The sequence below is a fragment of the Desmodus rotundus genome, chromosome 7, assembly GCF_022682495.2.
Source record: "Desmodus rotundus isolate HL8 chromosome 7, HLdesRot8A.1, whole genome shotgun sequence".
NCBI classification, from domain to species: Eukaryota; Metazoa; Chordata; class Mammalia; order Chiroptera; family Phyllostomidae; genus Desmodus; species Desmodus rotundus.
This window is the reverse complement of record NC_071393.1, coordinates 63168719-63192737: the sequence shown is the minus strand read 5'-3', so window position 1 is coordinate 63192737 and position 24019 is coordinate 63168719. Positions and strand designations below refer to the sequence as shown.

Sequence of the window (24019 nt, the reverse complement as noted above, 5' to 3'; positions counted from 1 at the left end):
AAGATAGCATCTGCGAGAAATGTTAGGTCTTAGCAGTGACCTTGTAGCTGAACTAAGTTCACATTACCATTTCTGGAACTCTGAATTTATTTCTAAGGGCCTTTCTAGACACACCTCATCTTCTGAACAAGAGCCTATGCTGTGCAGGTGCAGGAAACAATCTGCCTAGTGATACCGATATGCTGACCCTCAAAGTTACTGTTCTTTTACATTACCTCAATATATCCTGCTGCTTCAAAAATAAGTAAAATGTATACTACATCAGAATGTTAATGGCTTTGGCTCCATTAATCTTTAAACCATGCAAGTGGCAAAGTGGAGAGAAAAACAATTTTATTTTTGGCCTTTTTATTATTTTAGCAATTTGGGGCTTCCACTCTTACTTCTATATGGCTAACCCACTTGTATCATTATATCTGACCCCAACTGATAAAAACCATTCTTAAACATCACTCAATTCTGTTGAAGACCATGGTCCTCCTGTTCCCAAGGCAGCTCCTATAAAGAGAGGGAAAAGTCTCTTTCTGTATACAAATTGAACCAACACCAAAACGATGAAAAATCAGTCTGTCAAGTCAGGCAGGAGGGAGTGTCAGGCTTGTAAAACCAAACCTGGAACCTGCCTGCAGTCCTCTGAACAGCAGAAACCATTCCCTCTCCTCTATACCTCTGTAACCTAATTCTACTTTTTTTAAAAGGACATCTCCCCTAATTCCCACCTTCAATAAATATCCAGTCTAGATTATTCTCCACCCAGTTATTTTTTTCACAAGCTCCATGGGGAAGATTTACCCTGAGACATAGTGAAGAGAATAGGGATTTTGGAAAGAGATAAAAAGGTACAAGGCAAAGTGGTCCCAGCATCAGAAATGAAAACATTCTGCTTCCTGTATGACTTAACAATGAAGCAGGTAAAAAAGAGTTGAAATATTTGTGAGACTGGGACACACTGAGATTTCAGCTGCATTACGCTTGGACTTGTGCTGAGAGGAAAGGAGAGGTGCAAGGCAGCCTTGTACTCCAGGAAAAACGGTGGGACTAGGGGGTGCACTGGAATCAACTCAATAAAAAATTTTCACTCCTCCTTTCCTGTCCTCCTATACACAGGAAACTAAGGTCTGGCCTCTCTGTAGGATACTAAGGGAAAAGAACAACAGATGAGAACAAGAGCCTTTACCCAGCCCATAGTCTGGGCCAGATCCTTAGCACTCTCTTCATTGAGGCTAGAGGTCTGGATTTTTGCCCACTGAATCCCTACATTTGTGCCTTATGCTCATCCTCCCTGGTCCACCCTCATAACGTCCACATTTCCCCCAACCTCAAGAACACAAAGCTTTTCAGTTCTTTGCCACAAGGTAATTTTTAAAATGTGGTTTCTTTGTTTAAAGTTACTAAGTTGGTTGTATTTTAGTAAGACTGCCCCTTCCATAGCCCTCCATTCAGTCCTGTATGATCACATCATCATCGCTGTCATCCTCTTCCTCCTCCTCCTCTTCATCCTCATCTTCTGGCACTTCTTCCTCCTCTTCTTCCTCCTCTTCATCCAGACAAACTACCACCTCAGCTGGCTCCGGTAATCGAGAATCAAACCAATCCAGTATTTGCTGGGTGCTAAGCCTTGACTCCTGACTCAGTTGAAGGATATCACTTTCCCGTAGCTGTTGGTGGGCTGCCAAGTACCTCTCCAAGGGCCGTATATCGGGTGGAGGTGGGGGGATCGGCAGAGGTGGTGTCTCAGCCCATTCATTCAAGGAGCGGGTTGAAGGCGATGGTGTGGGAACTGCTGGGTCCTGGAAACTAGGGGCACCGGGTACTGCATTATCCCGAAACCATTTTAGTTGCCCATGCTTCAAGGCATAGCGTGTGTCACCAAACCACTGAATAATCTCAGGTCGAGGTAAACCAGTGATCTGTTCTAATTTATGGTAATCCTCACGGCGTGCCCATTGACACTGTAAAAAAAACGATTTGAGGATAGCCAACTGCTCTTTGGTTTTGCGCTTGGTCTTTCGCTGGCGTTGGGTATCTTGGGAAAGGTACTCGGCAGGGCCAACCCTATCTAGTACTGAGTTAGGCCTTAGCCTCTGGGGCCAGGCTGGCTCCACATGTGGGGGCAGAGCCTGTTCACTGGGTGACAGTGGCTGTGGGAGACAGCCCAGTGGCTGGAGGGGTATAGAGGTGGCTGTAGTTCCATTAGCCAGTACCTGGAAAGAGGGAGAAGAGGTAGAGGAAGGAGGAGTCACATTAGATGCTGACCCCTGCTTACAACTACTGGCAGGTAATGAGGTTGGTGGGAGCTTATCTGGAGCATGTGGCTGGTGGACAGCTGTGGAGTGGTTCCAGGAAGCAGGACCTAGACCATGGGACTGGTCAGGACCCCTGCCTGTCTGCTCCTTAGGGAGGCCACTGCTTTGAAGATCCTGCCAAAATTCTGACTGGTGAGAGACTGCTCCACTGCCAGGTGCAACCAGGGGCTCCTTTGCTTTCTGGTGACTCAGTGGCTCTGAGGGGTCCTCAGGCTCTGCCTTTAATCCTTTCATCTGGGTGGGCTCACTAAGAGTCAGGGGCACTATTCCAAGACTAACTTGTTCTGGAGGTGACACTGGAGAAGACATCTCCTCTGGGGGCCGCCCTGCATGATGAGTAAAAGAGAGAAGGGATTTGAAATGAAGTTGGTCCCTGTGATAAACCACTCGGGCTCGAGTCTCTTCTATTTCTTCAGATGACCAGCTGATGCCACAGCGGAGGCGCTGAGCCATGAACCAAGTCTTGACTTTCTCCATCTGCAGCCCATAGCGTAGGCAGAGAAGAGCAATGTCTGCTAGACTAGGATAGGGGAAGTAGCTGAAGGTTTGTAAGAGGTGTTCATTGCCATCCAGCTCACTGGTCTGGGCTGCTTGAGTCCACACAAGCTGGAGGTCCTCGGAGATTGGAGGAAGGCAGATGAGCCCCGCATGGGAGGTATTAAGACTGCTGGCCTCTTTGTTAGGAGGCATGGTGCTTTCTGATTTGTGCCCTTCAGAGATAGCTGTAAGAAGAAGAGAAACAGCTCAATCACTGGGGTTCTCTTTTGGCTCATTGGTCAATTTTTTCCAAACAAAATGCTGGATTCCAAAACAACTTTCTATGTGTACTGTGCTGTTTTGTTTTTAAAGTGCTCTAACAGTTCATTTACTTTCATAACCCTATCAGTCATCAGAGCCTGCTAAAATTCCCATTGTGTGAATGAAAAGTCCTAATTACCCTAAGTCATATGACTAGTGAGTGCTTTTACCTTAGATGAAAATCTGTCTTTAGAAGTTAAGAAGGTGAAGGAAGTTACCATGGAGTTGTGCTGGGTAACCTTGAGGTAGTGACTGGGATGCCGAGGCTGGAGGGGCAGCAGCTGCACAGGTAGATACACTTTGCCTCCTCATACAACCAAAAGAACAACAACAAATTTAAAAGCAAAAAACAACCAGAACTGCCAGAAAATCAAACTGTATGGAAGTCCGACAACCAAGGAGTTAAAGAAGAAACATTCATCCAGACCAGTAGGAGGGGTGGAGACAGGCAGTTGGGGCAGAGAGGACGTGCAGCAAGACGACAGCTAGTGGACTAGATAATGTGGTGGCTGGTGGAGTGGGCAATCCCACATTGGCATGCAGATAAACTGGGAGGAACAACTGGGGAGTGAGATAGAGTGCTCAACCCAGGGTTCCAGCGCAGGGAAATAAAGCCTCAAAACCGTGACTGAAAACACCTGTGGGGGTTAAGGCTGCAGGAGAAACTCCCAGCCTCACAGGAGAATTAGTTGGAGAGACCCACAGGGTCCCAGAACGGACACAAACCCACCCACCCAGGAATCAGCACCAGAAGGGCCCAATTTGCTTTTGAGTAGTGAGGCAAGTGACTGAAAAACAGTTGAGAGCTGAGTAAGCAGCACTGTTCCCTCTGGGACCCCTCCTCTGCTTACAGTGCTACAACTCATCTAGGTGGGTTGCCCCACCCTGGCAAATACCTAAGGCTCCGCCCCTACTGCATAACAGGTGAGCTAAGACAAAAAAAAAATAGCCCAAATGAAAGAACAGATGCAATTAAGTGATGATAGCCAACCTATCAGATGCAGAGTTCAAAACACTGGTAATCAGGATGCTCACAGAAATGACTGAGTACAGATGAAAAATAAGTGAAGAAGTGAAGGCTATGCAAAGTGAAATAAAGAAAAAATACACAGGGAACCAACAGTGAAGGGAAGGAAACTGAGACTCAGATTAATGACCTGGAACAGAAGGAAGAAATAAACATTCAACCAGAACAAAATGAAGAAACAATAATTCAAAAAAAATGAGGAGAGGCTTAGGAACCTCTGGGACAACTTTAAACGTTCCAACATCTGAATCATAGGGGTGCCAGAAGGAGAATAGGAAGAGCAAGAAGTTGAAAACTTATTTGAGAACATAATGAAGGAGAACTTCCCTCATCTGGCAAAGGAAATAGACTTCCAGGAAGTACAGGAAGCTCAGAGTCCCAAAGAAATTGGACCCAAGGAGGCACACACCAAGGCACAACATAATTAAATTACCCAAGAGGAAAGAGAAGGAGGGAACCTTAAAAGCAGCAAGAGAAAAGGAGAAAGTTACTTACAAAGGAGTGCCCATAAGACTGTCAGCTGATTTCTCAAAAGAAACCTTGTAGGAAAGGGGCTGGAAAGAAGTATTCGAAGTCATGAAAGGCAAGGACCTACATCCAAGATTATCCAGCAAAGCTATCATTTAGAATGGAAGGGCAGATAAAGTGCTTCCCAGATAAGGTCAAGTTAAAGGAGTTCATCATCACCAAGCCCTTATTATATGAAATGTTAAAGGGACTTATCTAAGAAAAGATCAAAAATATGAATAGTAAAATGACAACAAACTCACAACTATCAACAACGGAACCTAAAAAAAAAAACTAAGCAAATGACTAGAAAAGGGATCCTGGCTGGTATAGCTCAGTGGATTGAGTGTGGGCTCCAAATCCCTGAGTTATAGGTTCGATTCCCACTCAGGGCACGTGCCTGAGTTGCGGGCCAGGTCCCCACTGGGGGGCACTTGGCAAGAGTGCCAAGAGGCAACCACACATTGATATTTCTCTCCCTCTCTCTCCTTCCCTTCCCCCCTCTCTAAAAATAAATAAATAAAATCTTAAGGAAAAAAAAACTAGAAAAGAAACAGACTCACAGAAATGGAGATCACATGGAGGGGGTTATCAGCGGGGAGGGGAGAGGGGGAGGGGGGGAGGGGAGAGGGGGGAGGGGGGAGGGGGGAGGGGGGAGGGGGGAGGGGGGGAGGGTTGAGGGTTGGAGAATGGGGAAAATGGTATAGGGAATAAAGCATAATTAGCCCTGACTGGTGTGGCTCAGTGGATTAAGCACCAGCCTGTGAACCAAAGGGTTGCTGGTTTGATTCCCACTCAGGGCATATGCCTTGGTTGTACCTCCGGCTAGGTCTCCAGTGGGGGGCATGCATGGGGCAACCACACATTGATGTTTCTCTCCCTCTTTCTCTCGCCCTACCCCTCTAAAAATAAATAAAACCTTAAAAAAAAAAAAAAAGCAAGCATCCTTACACAGCCTTTACCTTTCCAAGTTAAACTTAATTTCACCAAGTTCATGGAACACAAGTCACAAAATGAAGGCTCAATCAACCACAGGAGGAGCAGACACAAGAGGAGCAGTGATCTCGTTACATATGTGTTAGCTCCTAACAATTTATTATCTCTAGAATGTGAAGATGGGTTGGGAATACAACATATGAAAATCTAGAAGATATGTCAGCACTGTTCCTCAGCCCAATCTCCAGCTCTCTATTCTTTTCCTGGTGGTGGTGTTGGGGAGCGTTGGGGAGAGAAGAGACTTACCTTTAAGCCCTAAAACCAAACCCGAGAGCTTTAGTTTTTCTCTCTCAGTAGGGTGAGAGAGAGGTCAGATATCTGGGATAAATGGGGCTTACCCCACCCCCACCCCTCTGAGGATAGAGAGGAATGTTTCCTTTCCCCAAATCATCCTCAGAACAAAGGTTATCCCCTCCCCCCAGCCTTTGTCTCTTCCAACCGCTCAGTCTCTCTCCAGGGAGCCTAGAGAGCTACCTCAGGATTTAACAAACCCCTCTACATGGGGCGGAAGGCCTGCAGCTCTCATCTCTTCAGGCCAGCTTTCTTCTCAGGCTCAGGTGGGCAGATTCATAAATTGTAACCAGGTTCTGCAAACCACCCAGCAGCACCACTGGTTCTGGGTGTGGGGACTGCAGGGATAGCCCCTGACCATGCTTCATTCCTGAAATACCTGCTCAAGTGATTTCCCAGGATAATCCTGTTGACTGAATTTTAATTCAGCTCCCTGTGTGGATCTTAGAGACTTTAACACATCTGTCAGCCTTTACCCTTAAAGAAATCTCAACTGAATTTACAGATACTACTTCTAATGTGTTAAAGATGGGACAGGATTCCTATGTAAATGCTACACAAGAATTGAGAAAAACCTCAAGTCCAGAAAGTTACAAATGGGGCAGAATACTAAAAAGTTTTGTATGATTAGACAATGTAGAAGCATTTTAAAGTGTCACCATCCCCTTTTAACAAGCAAATCTTAACTGAAGGCCATGCAGATCCCAAAGGCAATATATACTGAAGAGAACCTTAAGAAGGTAAATGGAGGCAGTATAGTGCAGTGAGTAGAAATCTGATTCTTGAGTACAGCCAATCTGCAGTCTAAACCCCAATTCTGCCACCAGCTATATGAGCTTGGGCAAAAGTTACTGAACTTATATGAGCCTGTTTCCTCCTGTATAACAAATGGAGACAGTGCTGGGTATTTAATAAAGTTATTTATCTTTACTGAGCAGCTACTACGTGCTAGGCATCATGTGTAGGCAGGGCCTAAAGCAGCTGTTGGAAGTGAAAGTCTGGAGTGAAGCAAATTAGAGATTAATTGAAGAGCTACCACTTCCTACAGTGGGGCTAGTCCTTGGGAAAGTTATTTAACCCCTCTAAGCGTTAGTCTCCCATTAGAAAAAAGAGAGATCATAATAGTACCTACTTCACAAGTTTATGACTAAGAAAAAGTGCACTTGACATTATGCCTAGAACAAACGCTCAATAAATACCAGCTTTTATTATTACGGCCTCATGGGATGATTCTGATATAAGGTAATGCTCCTCCTAGACAATAGAGGAAGAGAGACACGGACTGAACCCTTTAAATCACTGTTTTCAATCTGCTTTGGCAGAGTCCTAACTCTAACAAGCACAAAAGGAAACAAGAGGCTGTCTGTGATTTTACACTTCTTATATTTTGAAAGTTGGGTATAAATCCAGAACGGATTTTGCTGTTTTAAAAAAAAAAAAAAGTATGAGCCCTGGCTGGTGTGGCTCAATGGATTGAGTGCTGGCCTGCAAACCAAAGGGTCGCTGGTTCCATTCCCAGTCAGGGCACATGCCTGGGTTGCAGGCCAGGTCCCTACTGGGGGCCATGTGAGAGGCAGCCACACACTGATGTTTCCCTCCCTTTCTTTCTCCTTCCCTTGCCCTCTCTCTAAAAATAAATAAAAAGCATGAAAATCACTGCTTTAGGAGAACTGAATCCATAATTTGGACATAAATCCTTTTTGATTACCAGGTGAATTGCCAGTGTGGTAGCTCTACTTTCGCCCTCCAGGTTCATCCCACACACAGCTGAGTGGCCTGTGAAGAAATGCTTGCACAGCCAGGTCTAAACTTCCAGGAACACCACAAAACCTAAGATGAAGAATACTTATGCTTGCAGCATTTGACGTCTACTTAACCTTATTTGTGTCCTGTTCAAGGATACAACACTTTGGATATGAGTAAGACGTAGCACAAGCAATAAAGCAGTCCAGTATGAGGAGCGACTGCTAGATAGGAAAAAGGCAGGTACAGCTCTAAGCCTAGGAGGCATTTTGTTTTCATTCCTTCAGACTCTCATGGCATCTACTCGATAGGTCAATGAACATTCAATAATGCAAATACCATATTGGTGTACTGTATACATCGACTGTCTTCCAATAATGTAAAACACATGTTATGGAAGACTTCTAATACAGAATGGTGGCTTAAATTAAGCCATAGCTGTATAGCTGGCTTTGAAATAGGAAGAAACTACAACCAGAGAGGGATTCATGAATAACTATAACAAGTAGGGTAGACCCTGTAGTGATCAAAACCACAAGATGACTCTCTAGTGACCTATGCCTCCATTTGGAAAGGATAGGAGAAAAAAAAGGGAATCAAAACTGCAAAAATGACTCCTACAGGCAGAGGTGGCAGTGGTGGTGGGATTATCAATTACGAATAATTACTCAATTTGTATCCTTATTAAATATGCCAGATATGCCCTACTGCTACTTAAAGTCACTAATAAAATGTGCAGGATATAGCCCTTTTTCCTTTTGGTCTTTCCAGGCCCCTGAGCAGATGGCAGAAAAGAATGGGCTGCCTTAAATCTCCAGCCTAGGTGTTCACAGAGTCCTAGGAAAAAAGGTGTTCAGAACTTTAGGCTTGAGCCTAGGCTCACAGTTAAAGCAGGAGAGACGGTTCAAGTGAGAGACTAGGTATGATCCTGCTAAATTTCCTAAATCTTTATTCAGAGAAGAATTGAAGTTCTAATTGCAATGTGTTTTGGCGATATAGTTTTAAGGGCCTTAAAGGACTTCTAGTGATATGCAATTTATGTGCTTCTCAACTTTTTAGATCATGAACCTCTTCGTGAATGAAGTAAAAGTTATGGACCCTCAGAAAGTTATGACTACTCTGCCCTCAAATAAACATTCATAGTTACATGTTATATATGTAATCTCAGGGGGTGCACTGGTTGCTTAGAAGTCCAGCTTAAGAACCTCTGTCTAATGTTCTCCCAATTTAATAAAGACAATGGTGGTAGTGTTTGATGTGAACAAATAGCCTGATGTGAATGAATGGAAAAAGTGGATGGAAGACTCAAGAGAATTTAAATAAGGTGTATTGGTGACATTATCAATAGTTGGAGAGAGTGAAAGGGAGGAGCCAGGAGCCTGGCTTCACTGACTCACTAGATTATAAGAGTGCACTGGATACTAGAGGCTGGTAGGCTACTGTCTAGTGTGCCAAAATTATATTCCTTCTGATACCTTGTGTACAGTTATGTGTGCTTCTAAACCTGCTTATGCCCATCGTTGTTCTGTATTTATATAACAATTAAACACCACATAAACCTATGAAAAATTAGTGCATTAAAAATGGTTCCTATGAAGACAAAATCAAATGCTTGGGAAGACATAACACAAAGGAGTATACATTTTAAAAATTCTTGAGAACGGGTAAGACAACTATAAAAGACTGGAGGGGCAGGGGACTTAAAAATATCTCAGAAAGGTTTCTGCATTCAGATTGCTTCAAGTGTTTTAAATTCTCACTCCACTTTAAAGAAACCCAACCTGAAAATCATAGATGATGAGAGGCAGTGGCTCCCACAGCAGACCACACCAGAACTACCTGGGAAACTTTCTCCCCCTTTTTGCCCAGCCCATGGTGACTTAATTTTGACTTAATTAGTCTGGACTGGGGCCCCAGCATCAGTAGTTTTAAAAAGTCCTCAGGGTGCAGCCAGATTTGAGATTTGCTTGTGTAGTTTATTCTAGAAAGACAGTTGAGAACTTCAATCAGCAGACTTACACAAAGAAAACGCGGGGAATACCCCAAACAGGTTGGTGAAATGAATATACTTTTAATGGTGATGTTTAGAAATGTATGCATCATTTTTAAAACTCCCAACTTTAACTGGCTTTTTAATTTTTTTTTTTTCCAATTAGTGCCATCTACCTATCCTAATCATATTAAAAGGGCTTCGCATGTATGGCGAAAAGGAAGTTCGTGTGATAAAAGATCTCCTGATCTGGGCCCACCTTACCAAACAGGTCTCAGCTTGAGTCTTCTTTCGGTTTTTATGTCTCAGATTAGGACGCAACACCAGGAACCTCTGAGGACTCGGGTTGTCACTTTCCTGTTTGGTTTTCTGAATACATCTGGGTAGCGGGTCACAAGGGGCAGTTTCTCCTAAACCTTCATTCTCAAAGACCACTGCTACCCAGAAGCAAGGCCAGGTTTCAGTACGTGTGTTGAGGTCGCCAGGAGACAGTCATAGGGAGGAGGGAGGCCTGGGAAGGAAACATTTCTTCTATCCTCCATTTCACAGGCAGTCTAGAAGGCTCCAAACTGGGTCTGAGAACAAAAAGTTTCTGCACTTGGGGCGACGAGCCCCAGGGAGCAAGCGAATCTCTATCCTCCCCTCGCCAAGGGCGTCCCAACCCAGGCTTCCCCTCCTCTCTACACACCCACTCACCCTCCCCCAGTTACAACAGGGAACCTAAAAGTCCATAGGATAAAGAAGAGAGAACGGAGCGAGTTAGAAACTCGCATTCTACCCCCCCACCGCGTAGGGATAGGGCTCCGTAGGTCCGAGATCATACTGGGGGGCTGGGAAGGGCTGGGGAATCACTCACCGCGGTCCGGCCCGGGCGGCCGCTCCCAGACTCGCACCATGGGCCGGGCAAAAAGGGGGAGAAAAGGCAGGGGGCCTCCGGGGTGGAAGTGGGGTTCCCGCCCGGTGCGGCCTGCTCCGAGCCCACCCGCACGGAGGGTCGGCACCAATACTGCCCCTCCCGCCCCGAGAGCGCGCCCGTCCAGCCCAGCCTTGCTCCTGCGAATTGGAGGCGGGGCGGATGGGTGGGGCGGGATCCAGGGGCGGTACCAAGGTGGCCCGAGTACCGATTCGTGGACGCAGGCGGGCGGGCACCGAAGTGACACACTGGGCTGGCCATTGGCTGTGTGGGTCTCAGCTGAAGTCGGCTATTGGCTGCGTGGGCCTCAGCCGGGGTGGCTATTGGGTGCGTGGGGCAGGGAAGATGTCCTCCGCGGCCAGGATACCTTCCCCCACCCTCGACCTAGCGGCGCCGGAGCTTCGGAGTACACGGGGCCACGTTCCTCCGGAAGTTCCCCAAGGAATTCACAGCACTTTGCCGAACTGTCCAGAAGGCCTACAAGTACTTCCCATTTGTTTGCTCGAGAGGGAAGGCCTTTTCCGCATCCCTTTAACACCCTTCTGCGCGAGCGCGCCTTTCCAGCAAACGGGGCAACCGCGGCCAGCAGCGTCGCTGTGAACCAAGCGCCTAGAGCAACCGGGAACTTGTTCTTGAAATGGATCAAACAAATATCGTGCCACCCAGAAAGTCGAGGAGGATACTAGGAGCGTGGCACTTTCTGCTTCCGGGGGTCCAGCTGGCACCCGACAGGTGTTCCCAAAGAAGCGCTGGAGGGGGTCATCTCATTGGGACCTACCAGATCCCAAGTTACCTTCTTGCGCGTAGCAAAGAAAAGCTGAAGCTCTGCCTCATATTTAAGGGCCTTAGTCTTCGCCATCAAAAAGCAGATGACAATGAAATTGACTTTCCACAATGCGGTATTCCACATGCTCCGGAGTTTTGGGCCAAAAGTTTCTATAGTTTGGATTCTCAGTCTTCTAAAATTTAGGAACAGTACTTTCTGTAGTTAATCTCCTATTTTATGCTGCTCTTTGAAAAAGTCGCTTGTCTATTCAGGTCACTCAGTAGCCCTATTTTCCTTCACTGGCCCTGTGTTTTCCCCTTCCTCCCTGCTCTACCTCATTACATTTAGTAACAACCTCAAATCCCAAGAGCAAGCCCCATGCCCTTCAAATTAATACTCAGCAAAAACATAGGAGTAGGCAACAGAAAGACATACTGGGGCAACAGAAAGACTTTACAGTTATGAGTAGGCAAAACAGTTTATTCTTGTATTATGTATTAATTGTATTATTTTCCATACAACTGTAAACCGACTTTGGTCCCATCTGTATATACTCAGCTTTAGAGTTAGGAGCTTTTGATCCTTCAGGGTTTAAGCCAGGGCTGGTGGTATATACCACGACCTTCTCAAGCGTGACTATTACAACGCCCCAGTGGGCAGCAGCAGCCCGCAGTTTTCAGTGGAGAGGTAATTCTCTCATAATCCAATTTAATTAGACTGAATTGACTGGGAAGAACTTGTGCTTTTTTGGCTTCAAAGCCAGGCAGGAACTGGCTGTGGGAATTTAGTACCTGACCCTGGAGGGTTCAGTCATTCTGGGCAGAATCAAAGACAGATTTGCTTCCGGAGTACAGGCTGATGCCTCCTCCCTCTTTTATGTGGGTTTCACCCTAAAGCTTTAGAAGATGGAGTAGACTGGGTTGGGGAATCGAAGAAACAGACTGACAATATTAGAAAAAGGAGGCTCCCACGTTTAGCAACACAATAACACTACCAGCTCTTCCAGGGACTAATGCTGAAGAGTGGGAGTTCATTCTATCTTCCTCAATGTAGAAATGTTAATCCCCCATCATTAGCAGAAATCCTCTCTCCCTTTGCATGGCTCAGACATTAGAAGGACTGACCAGAGGCACATTTACCCTCTAGAAAAGGAAGATGAGTTTCAGAGACCATTTCCAAAAGCATTGGAGGAGCCCCAGCAATGCGTGAACATGGTCATAGGTTTTTATAAAATTTGAAAAAAATACTTAAACTGCAATGGAGGCAGGAAAGTTAGAATAGGGAGCAAAAGCCTCTAAGTTCTAGCCTCCCCTTTTCAGTCTGGTTGGAAAATCGCAGATGTAACCTTCACTGACCACCTGTTCTCTCACTTCCCCTCCCCAATTTCCTGTAATTGAAAGGACAAAAAAAAAATCGCTATCTGGAGAGGAGGGACAAGAAGCCAAGGACCATCCTTGCCCACATTTAATGAAAACTTCCCACCAAAACCCCATTGGGGCGTCTCATTCTCTGAGATTGCCCACTTTCACTTCTTGAGTACGTACTATTGCTTTACTAAATTACTATGCTTTGCTATATCGTCACACTCGAGTTTTTTCTTGTTCCGTGACAAGAACCTTCCGTGATAGACCTTGCTATCAGGTTGAGGCCACCCTTGGCCTCCCTGGGTGCATCCTGGCATCACGATTGGTTAAGATCGATGTCTCTTTCCTATCTGACTTTCCTTCCATCACACTTTCTATTCTGTCAGGTATAAGTAGAAGAGCCTTGGGCATTTGGGGATTAGCTAAGGAAGTTGAGTTAGGGATACATTTAGTTTGAGTTTTGTAGGTGTACATTACTTGCAATTACTGATTTGCAATTACTTCTATGAATAAATAGTAGGTGTAGTGTTATGGGTTGAACTGTGTCCTCCTCCAAAAACATTCTTATGTTAAAGTCCTAACTCCTAGTATCTCAGAATATAACTGTTTTGAGAGATAAGGTCTATAAAGAAGTAATTCAGTTAAAATGAGGTGTTTAGGGTGAGTCCTAATCCAACATGAATGGTGTCCTTATGATAAAAGGAAATTTGGACACTGACATACACATAGGAAAGACCATGTAAAGACATAGTAGGAAAATGACTACCATAAGCCAAGGAGAGAGGAACCTCCAAATGAAATCAACCCTGCTGACAACTTGATCTGACTTCTAGCTTCTAGAGCTGGGAGAGAATTTCTGTTGTTTAAGTCTACTATTTTGTTAAGGCAGCCCTAGAAAACTAATACATGTATATACAGCAGCTTCCCAGAATACTCCCTAATGTCAACAATTCAGAACATATCAGGTCCTCAAATAACATGTCGTTCAACATCATTTTGTTATAACATTGATGAGGTGACACTGGAACTGAACTCTTGTTTACTCATGTATCAGTAAGCCTATGGTAAACTTGGTGGCTTACTGATATATGAGTAAACAAGAGGAAACCTTGTTTCCTTAAAGCTGCAGCATCTATCAACACATTAAGTGGGCTTACTGTATATGACATCAGTTATTGCAAATTTGAAATGCTCCAAAATCTTATACCACACATACCAAAGAAATTTGATAGTTTTTTCCAAGTTTGACAAAAATCCTAAAAATTATGCCATTATCACTTACAAGGTGTGCTGAAATATTCCTATGCTATCAATTTTAAAAAGGGATCATGTAGCCCTGGTTGGTGTGGCTCAGTGGGTTGAGTGCTGGCCTACAAACCAAAGGGTCACCGGTTTGATTCCCAGGCAGGGCACATGTCTGGGTTGCAGGTTAGGTTCCCCAGTGTGGGGCTTGCAAGAGGCAACCACATACTGATGTTTCTCTTCCTCTCTTACTCCTTCCATTCCCCTCAGTCTAAAAATAAATAAAATCTTTTTTAAAAAAGTGATCATGTAGAAGTTACCTTTGTACACTCTTTATAAAAAACATTAATATAATCATATGAAAATGCGATCAAAGAGTGTGCAGCCAAAAAACAAAATTGTAGGAAAAAAATAGGTTTGCCACGCAGATAAATTTTAAAATTTATTTTTAAACTTTATGCTATTGTGGTGTTTCTTAGCTTTTTAAAAATTGTAATTCATCTTTTCTCATTCTAGAATATCATTTTTGTGCCTAACATATTTACTTTCCTTTAAAAAAGTCCAAAAGGCCCTGGCCAGGTGGCTCAGTTAGAGCATCCTCACATACACCAGAAGGTTTTGGGTTTGATCCCCAGACAGGGCAAATACCTAGGTGGAGGGTTGGATCCCCTGTTGGGGCATGTATGGGAGGCAACTGATCTATGTTTCTCTCTCTCAGATCAATGTTTCTCTCTCCCCTCCTTCCTTTCTCTCTAAAATTAGTAAACATATCCTCAGGTGAGGATTAAAAAATAATAAAAAATAAATAAAAAGGCCCAAAAGTCGTATGCTTAAGGACCCCCAAAAGTTGGATTTACCCTGGGATTAACTAAATGCATATGAGCGAGTTTCTGCTCTATTTAAGGGAATGCTGACATGTTCTGGGCCCTGTCTCCCAAGAAATACCAGAGCTGAGGGCTGACCCATCAGAACTGCAAGTACTGAGGATTTGGGATAGCAAAAGCTGCAATGAACAAGTTTGTGGAAGAAAGGATTCAGACTGACTTACTTCCAAACTAAGATGTAAGAAGTCTGGAAAGACATATGGGCCACAGAGGAACCGTAGGCGATAAGCCCTGGAAAGCACCTACTTACCTCTCCTTTGATGTCTGCTCCTCATGCTGACTCCTCATCAGCATCTGTAATTTCACTGACAAGCACCAAACACTGGATACTCTGCAGTGACCTCACAACTTGGCTATTATGATGTAATGAAGAGGCATCTGATTCTTCTCAGGCTAGGGCTCCCTTACCATGAATATTCTCATTAACTTGTGCATAACTGGATTCTTTCATCATTCAGGTGATGTGGGAGTCAATACTGTTAGAAATTGACCTTTATCAAGGATGCTTCCCTTTAATATCTATTTCTATTGCTCCATTCTGGATTAGACAGAGGTCCTTGCTTTTCCTCCTTGTCACATTTCTCATCTTTGGCTTTAAGGTTGCCCTTGATAGAGAAAATGGCTTTGTTCTTCTCTCCAATGATTAGGGAGTATAATGTAACTTAGATGGCCCCTTTAAGAAAGAATAGCCCCCATTCAAGGGCAAACACAGGACTTATTCCCAAGCTGTTCTCTTTAACTGCAACAGCAGCTGCTGTTAGGTGCCAGGAAACCAAAGTATTGGGCCCTGATAACTTTCCCTACCACTACCCCAAATCGTGCTGGGAGCGTATTGGGGTGTCGTACACCTGGGTGGCTGTTGTGGACCACTTTGTGGGTATTGGAGACTGTAGCCCTGCACAGGAATGTGCACAGGAATGCCGGGAATGCTGGAGGTAGGCATGACCCAACACTAGCACCAAGGGCTGCGGTGGGAGATCAGGCCTAAAGAATGCATTATACCCCTTGAAGCTTGCTTTGCTTTGTATAGCCCTGTTGCCATGAATCAGATACCTAAATCCAAAGCAGGAGTGAACTAATCTCATCAACCATGCCTTAACAATCATCTGGCATCAGCATGTCTAACAGACCCTGACCTGAGGCAGATCTCTGTTTCTTCAATTGTCATCTCTAATGTGTTTTCTGTAACTATAGCCTTATGGCATTGATGAGCTATGCATGCATGCTGTACACCCCTACACATACCAGTCTCAATAAAAGTTTCATAGCCTGGTAATGAGATGTGTTTAAGAGGCCTGGGTTTAAGCCCTGTCTTGAACTGTACTAAAGAAAATTCTCTGACCCTTCTCATCTCTGGATCTACATCCCTATCTGTACAGGAGTCTGGACCCAATGATTTCTAAAGGTAAGTCTTTTTCCAGGTCTGATTCTATGAACTGTGCATTGCAAGGATCTGGAGGAGCTCCAGAGAAACACAGGAGTTAGAAGCAAGGCATGTGGAAATTAAGATTGGAAAGTTGAGAAATTAGGGCTTATTATGAAGAGAAACGATCAGGTACACTCACAAAGAAAAAGAACAAGGAAGGCCATCAGATATCTGATGTGTGGATGAGAGGAAGGGGCAACAGTATACCTGCTGTGTTGCTTCAAGGATCCAAGCCCCTGATCATGCTAATAGTTTCCCTATGGCACTTCCCGGTCCATGACTGACATGTTATACTGTTAATTGCTCCAGTTCATAGTCATCGGCCTTTAGAGGAAAGTCCCCTCCACAATGCCTAACACTCCTAGTGTTTCCCAAGTCAGATTAGGCTATCGGCCTACCTCCAGGTCCTGGGGCATCTCTATAGGGAAAGAACCAGGAGACTCATGTGTTGGGACTATACAGCTCAGAGTGGGGGCATAAGTGAGCCACAGTACTTCTTCCAGAGAACAACAGATTATCCTTGTTCTCTGCCAGCTTGCATTAATCCACTAATACCCAAGCACAGAGCATCCAGCCACTGCCGTAGTCAGGGACCCTCGTAGCCAAAAATTTAGGCAACAAGGCTAGTGGGGACAGTATAAAGGGGAGTGGCACACCAACAGGCATGAAGGGCTGGCTAGGACCAGGGGAATCCGACTGTATGGGTTCAAATGGGTTGTGAGTTCTCTAGCAGGCAGGTGGGTTGGTCCCTTGCTGATCCTGCAGACCAGGGACATTGGTACAGGAAGTAGCAACAGCTCCTGAAAGGAGATGAAGCTTGGGACCCTCAGTGCTTTCCTTTCTCCAAGCTAGTTCAGGAGACTGGGAGGATGGGAAGGTGGAACACAATTAGAAACTGTCCCCCACCCAATACTGTTTAATTAGAGAGGATATATGGCAAGGTTTTTGTTTTATTTTTTTAATCCTCACCTGAGAATAGAAACATTCATTGATTTTAGAGAGAAGAAGGGATATGTGTGTGTGTGTGCGTGTATGGGGGGTGGGTGGGAAGGAGGGAGAGGGAAACATCAATGGGAGAGAAACATTCATCGATTGCCTTCCATACCCGCCCTGACAAGGGACTGAACCCACAACCCAGGTATATGCCCTGAGAATTGAATCTGTGACCTTTCAGTGCATGGGGATGGTGCTCCAAGCGAGTGAGCCGTACCAGCCAGGGCTAATTTTGTTTTAAAGGAAAAAAATATAATATCATGGTTACTCAAAGGCTGTTGCAGGGGTGGTCAACCTTTTGGCATCTCTGGGTCACACTGAAAGAAGAGTTCTATTGGACCACACAAACACTAATGAAAACTGATGAGCAAAACACCAAAGGGTTTAAGTAAATTTACGATTTTGTGTTGGGCTGCATTCATAGCCATCCTGGGTCGCATGCAGCCCATGGGCTGGACACCCCTACCTAGAGACTTCCTGGGTTCACGGGAATCCTAGCTCTGCCATTTACTAGCTATGTAATCTTTAACAATTTACTGAGTTTTTCTAAGCTGTTTCCTCATCTCTACAACAGGGATAATATTACTCAACTCATATGGTTGTTTTGAGGATTATAATGCATTCAAAACACCTGATTTTAGTGGATAAGTAAGCAAATGTGAGGTATTACAAATGTTAATACAACATAACAGTAACACAAACACATTAAGCAAGAGATTACCCTTGACCCAATCCCCCTCTCCATTATGCTCCCTTGGGCTCTCCATTGATAACTATTAAGTGCATTGCTTGGTGGCTTCCAGTACAGTTTCTTGTCACTCCACTGGAACTTTGACCTGAAGGTGATCCATAGATGCATGAAACTGTTTTCTTCACCAGATAAGGACGATGTTCAAACAGGCATTTGTTGTTTGAGGAATGACTCTGAGTTCCTCTCTTTCAGCCACCTTTCTTCAAAAAAATTAAGGCTTTGGACAGGAGGGGCATGGTAAAAAACCCCATAATGTATTCCAAATGGTATATATGGGTATATGTGCATGCACTCTCACTTACTAAGGAAGAGGAGATTCCGGAAATTTTTCTTTGAGAAATCATTAAGAGAAAAGAGGGTGGGGAGCTGGTTACCTGTGAGCTCCTTGTTCATCTCCATCAGAAACTGCTTCTTTTCTTCTCCCTTCTAGAAGATTGTCAGGAAGGAGCCTGAGGGAGGAAAGTGGATCAACCATGTTCTTGGAAAAAAGGAGGTAGGTTCTCTACCTCTTCTGGAGGGAGAAGGAATAGCACAGACAAACAAGGATGAAGGAGGACAATGGAAATAAGAGAAAATGAAGATAAATACTATATATTCTAAAAGAAAAATGCAAGTGATGAGGGACAACAAACAAGAAAAGCAAAGAGCTATGGAACAGGGTAGGAGGAAAAGGAAAACAACCAACAGTGGTTAATCTGCAGAACTACATAAACGTGAATGGATGAGTCCAGCTTCCCCATTTCACTTGCTCAGGATATGGAGCAGATTGCCATCTTCTGGTGCCATTCAATTCTCAAGTTGTTTTAAAAAAAATCCTCACCCAGGGATATGTTTATTGATTTTAGAGAGAGAAACATCGATATGAGAAACAGCAACTGGTTACCTCTCAAACTTGACCCAACCAGGAACTGAACCCACATGTTAGATTTGTGCTCTGACCAGGAATTGAATTCACAACCTTTTGGTGTATGGGAAGATACTCTTAAACAACTAAGCCACTTGGCCAGGGCTAATTTTCAAGTTGCTTTGATTCTTGATTTGAAACGTTTTCCCTTTCTTATATCCATAATCCTTTATTCGGACGGGCTGTGGTTTGAAAGAGGCCTGAATACTGAGGTTGTGGGTTGTGGAGGACCAGTCCTCAGTTCCAACCAGGCAGTAGGACTGCTGTGTTCTGAACTGTAGCACTCCAACTGTAGGATGGAGAATGTGGCTTCTAATCTACACTGCACCACTCACAGATGGTAAAATGTCAAAGCAAGAAGGGCCATAAGAGATCACCCAATGCAAACCCAATTTTCCAAAGAGGAAACTGGGCCCCAGAGAGGTGAAGGAACTTGCCAAGTTATACAGCTAGTCAGTGCCTTCCTTGTCTCCTGAAGCAGATTCAGAATAGTGATTCCTGTGGCTTACTGTCTTTTGACAAGTACGACCCATAAAGTGCTTAAAGGTCATCAGAAGGCACTCCACAAAAAGGTAAAGCTGGCATTTCCCTGGAAGCCCCTGGGAAACCCTTTAGGCGCTGCATTATTTGGCTACGAGGACAAGCCTGGAGTTGATTTTTCCTTCATTTTAACCCCCAAGGGCTGCCAGGAGGCTGGAGGAAGGAGCTCTGATTGCTGCCTGCCAGTTCTCAGAAATGAAGCCAGGGACAACAAGGGGTGACAAGGAAATCCTGTCAAAATGCCAGGGACTAGGGAGCAACGGCCAAGTACCTGGGACTTTAGCAAGGCAATTATGGAGGAGTTAAAACTGGGATGGGCAGGGCTGGGATACCTGAGGTGGCAAAGTAATGTAACAAAAAGGGATGCGCCAGCAATCAGAAATGACTTCAACTGGGGTGGACTGCTAATTCACATAAAATACCTCCTCAATCGCAAAGAAGTACCTTAACCCTCTGACTAAGCCCGACGAACCTTCTCCCAGTGCCCACTCACATAAAGAGAATGTCAACATCATTCCCACTCTTTTGCTTGTTTCTAATCCTTCCAAGGCTCTTTCCGGCCTCCTTCCCTTATGCCTTGGCTTCCTTTTACTCACACCCAACTGGTGTTTTCCACCCTATCTCCCCGACCTTAATTGATCCCACCCACTCCCGCTCGGTTTCTCCCGTTCTTTTCCCCCAAATCTAGGGTTCCGCCAGCCCCCGGGTGCCTTTGGTAATTTCGCAGTCGGTCGCAGGCGTCTCAGATAAAGTGGATCCAGCTCTGCGGCTCCGGGGTTCCGCCACGGACCGGGTGCTCGGGCCCTCGCAGGGCATAGTCACTGCCTCCGTCGTTGTCCCAGAACTCCTGGCCGGTCACACAGTAGCACAAAGCGAAAAGCAGGGCTCCGGTGGTGCGGACAGACGGAAAGCGAAGCAATCAGCGCGGTGGGGGCGGGCGGGGCCGGCGTAGGTGGCGGGTGCCTGGTGTAGCCTCTGCCAGCCTTCAGCGCTCCAGCGCACACTCACGCGCTTCTCGCTTCTCGTAGGCCAAGTAGGGCACGTGCGTGCTCCCGGCCACGCCCAGGGCGCCCGCCTCGGTGCGTTCCAGGCAGACTCGCTCTGCCTGCAAACCGGCAGCGAAGCCGGGTTCTCTCGCAGGATCCAGGGCAGTGCGCGCCTCCTGGGGACAGAGTTGGGTACAGAAAAGCACAGGCTGGGGGCGGGGTCAAGGCAAGGAACTGGACCAATCTGAGCCGGATCTCGGGGTCCGGGCCATCTGAGTGCAGCCCAGCTGCTAAAGTAACCTAGAGCCCCTCAACAAAAGGAAAGTGCAAGAGCAAGCCCGGGGTTGAGGGTGAAGATGGGCATTCCTTGATAAATTCACTCCCCCACGCACGCAGCGGTAGGGATGGGGAGGTCCCGGGAGAGGGGCATCCCGCTGTTTCCTACCTGGAGGCCGCAGGCGCATGGCAGGCAAGGCTCAAAGTGGCAGAGGGCGCCCCTCTGCAGCTGGACCTGCACGTAGCAGGGCACCCGGGGAAGGTCTCCGGGGTGGAAGCGGCGCACGGCAGCCAGCTCTAGCCCCAACGCATCGACGAAACGCACTCTCTTGCGGGTGTCGGGGCTGCAGCTTCGGGGCGCCCGGGCCCCACAGCCTCCCACAGGTGCAGTACGAGCCAGGCATCCCCCGACTCGAAGCGTGAGCACGGGATGGAGCCCCGAGGCGCCTCCCGGTCTCTCCTGGCTCTTCCTCCGGCTCCTCCTCGAGGCTGGGCCGCTGGCTGCAGTAGTAGGCACGCTCTGTCAGTGCGGCAATGAAGCTCAAGTTGCGGGGGATGTCGGTGCGGGGGGGGGGGGGGGGGGTTCGAGACATGGCACCCCAGCCCCCGCAGGGCCCACCCGCAGTGCCACAGGGTTGCCTTGGCTCCCAATGGCCAGCCTGCCTGGCGTCATCCCCAAAGAAGCCGCCAGCTCGGCTTTTGCGGACCCTTGCGGTTGCGTCCCCTCCTTGCGGTCACCTCCAGGATTCTCCACTTTACGTATAGCTCTGCTCGGTTCCGTGACTACCTTTCCTTCCCTCTGGCTGTCATCTCCCAGGGACTTAGACGATCACCTCTCTAGAGAGCTGTCTGCTCTATACGTGCGCTCAGCCTCACACACCCCTGGGTCTCTAGGCCTTAGCGGCCTTGCCCCCCCCCTCCCCCCCCCCCCCCCCCCCCCCCCCCCCCGCCCACAGCCCTCTTGACAGGTGGCTCACTATCTCCGCTGCTGCTGGTGCGGGGTGGGGGGGGCAGGGACTCCACCCTTTCGGTCCTGAGTGAGACCACTCTGCCATTTTTTTTTTAAACGGTCTCAACCTTGCTGAAAGCAAGTTACATGGGAGGTAAAGGGTAACGTTTCTTTTTCTTGCCGCGGAAGGTCCAAAACGCTCAGTGTGTGACTTTTTCTTAAGGGCTTACCTTTTTCTTTTCTAATCCCTAGGCTCCAGGTTTGGGAGCAGGGTGGCCAGTGGGTACAGACAAGGGAAGGTAATTAAAACTAGGTAGAATCCCAAATAGAAGCTGAAATGTACTCACAAGAATGCGTGACCATTGGAAAGAGTTCTGAACTGAGAGTTGTGGAAAGATACAGCTTCTGGTCTCACTCTGGTGCTATTTAGCTGCATGATCTTGAGCAAGGCTCTTCTCTGTACTTCAGTTTTTTCATCTGTAAAAAAATGGATTAGAGTTCTGATTTCTAACAGGACTGTAAGCCCTTTGAAGACCAAGGCTGTGTCAGATTCATAGTGTCTTCACATACTAGGCTCTCAAATTACTGAATGAATAAGCACACCCCTTTCTTGGAGCTGCTACTGTAGGATTCTAGTTCCAGTGGAAGCTTCCAAGACGGGCACAGAACTGGCGTTTTTCTTCATTTTTTTTCTGTTAGTGAGAAAAGCATGTCAAGTTTTATTTAGTTTTCCCTCTAACTTATCTACTTATCTTCCATAGCACTTACAATGTGTAAGGTATGGTTGTAAGAGTTTAAAAACATTAACTCATAGCCATCATAGGAGCAGAGTATTATTATGGATGGCTATTTTACAAATGAGAAAAATACATGGAGAGAAGGGCTAGGACTCTTGCCCAGGATCACATAGGTAATAACTGGGGAGCTTGGATTAGAACCTCAGCAGTCTGGCTCTAGAGTACACTCTCTTATCTACTTGATTATATAAGAATAAAACGCTTAATGGTAATATAGTTAACATCTTTAGAGTATTGAAATGGGGGCTCTTAGAATAGAAATGGAATCTCTAAATTTAAAGCAGCAGGAGAGTGTAACTGTAACATCCCAAGTGACCAAACTGGAAATAAACAGTGGACATATACTATCTTAATATTGTACAATTCATTCCTGTTTGCATTTTAACTCCGGCAATGCTATTGTATTAACCACAGCAATGCTATTTAGACAGACTAATTTTTAAAGTGACACTGAGTATTACTTTCTTATTTAATATATATGTATATAAATCCATGGACACACTTTTTTTCATATTTTGCTGTAAAATGATGTTCCACTAACTTGTTTTACAGTCAACCAGTTTGATTCATTTTTTTAAAGATTTTATTTATTTTTAGAGAGAAGAAGGGAGGGAGAAAGAGAGGGAGAGAAATATCAATGTGTGTTTGTCTCTCACATGCCCCTTACTGGGGACTTGGCCTGCAACCCACGCATGTGCCCTAGACTGGGAATCGAACCAGTGACCTTGTGGTTCACAGACCGGCACTCAATCCACTGAACCACACCAGCCAGGGCCAGTCAACCAGTTTAAAACTGTCTTCCTTGCTCTGGTGAAATATATCATTAATGGAATGCATACCATTCAAGGTTAGCCTACAAGGCCTGAGGTTTTCTGATAAGAGCTCTGTTGCCTTGTCAACAGTTTGAGCTTCCATTCCTTGGCTGTGTGGTGTTAGTTTGAGAAGATTCTTGAGCTACAGAGCTTTGGGCCTTGTATAATTTGTGTTGGTCCAGCACCTCTGTTCTCCTGGCTGCTCAGACTGACACTGAACCTTTATTCCAAATAAGCCTTTGTTTCTTAACCAGCCACTGCAGTGATTTTCAAACAACTGACTGTGCCTGCTCAATAACTGGTCAGAGGCATGGAGTGATTCATTCAATCAACATTTACTGAGGGTCTGTTAGTTTTTGAGGACATAAAAGTAAATAAAATTCAGTTCCTGTTCTCAAAGAGCTTATAAATAAATGGGCAGCAGACAGAAATATATTTGGATCCTGAAACTTAAAAATGTTTTCATATCAAGCACATGTTTTAGAAGAAGTCAGGATTGCAAATGAAGGACTAGACTAGGTTATTCTCAAAAGAGGGAAGCAACCTTGCTGGTAGCAGCCAGAATGATCAGCCCAAGAGCAAAGAAGCAATGAGGGTGGTTGAAAGGATAGTTATAAAGGAGTGGAATACGCTCTGCATTCAGAATACTGGGAGAACTGAGTCTGGGCTTACAAATGTCATGGATTCAGTTTGGACTTGTAAATGGCATGGTAACAGCATTGATGATCTGCAGTGAAGAAGGACCTCAAAGCAATAGT

At 45.6% G+C, this 24019-nt stretch overlaps 2 protein-coding genes across 4 annotated transcripts; both read right to left on the bottom strand.

The window, feature by feature from the left end:
- Positions 1-1340: 1340 nt before the first annotated feature.
- On the bottom strand, positions 1341-10731 carry HOMEZ (homeobox and leucine zipper encoding). 3 transcript variants are annotated; one of them, XM_024556835.3, is made up of 3 exons: positions 10515-10731; positions 9923-10233; positions 1341-3028 (listed from the first exon to the last, which is right to left on the bottom strand). In XM_024556835.3, exon 3 carries the CDS (start codon positions 2994-2996, stop codon positions 1440-1442), a length of 1557 nt encoding a protein of 518 aa, XP_024412603.1. In that variant the 5' UTR covers positions 2997-3028; positions 9923-10233; positions 10515-10731; the 3' UTR covers positions 1341-1439. The 3 variants fall into 3 exon arrangements, with proteins under 3 accessions (XP_024412603.1, XP_024412610.1, XP_024412593.1); XM_024556842.3 differs by having other exon boundaries at positions 9923-10169; XM_024556825.3 differs by lacking the exon at positions 9923-10233.
- An 8064-nt stretch (positions 10732-18795) lies between these two features.
- On the bottom strand, positions 18796-21296 carry PPP1R3E (protein phosphatase 1 regulatory subunit 3E). The gene is given in 5 exon segments (XM_024556273.3): positions 18796-20329; positions 20332-20464; positions 20466-20603; positions 20873-21103; positions 21105-21296. Coding segments are annotated over 5 exon segments (840 nt in total). The 3' UTR covers positions 18796-20183.
- Positions 21297-24019: the final 2723 nt, after the last annotated feature.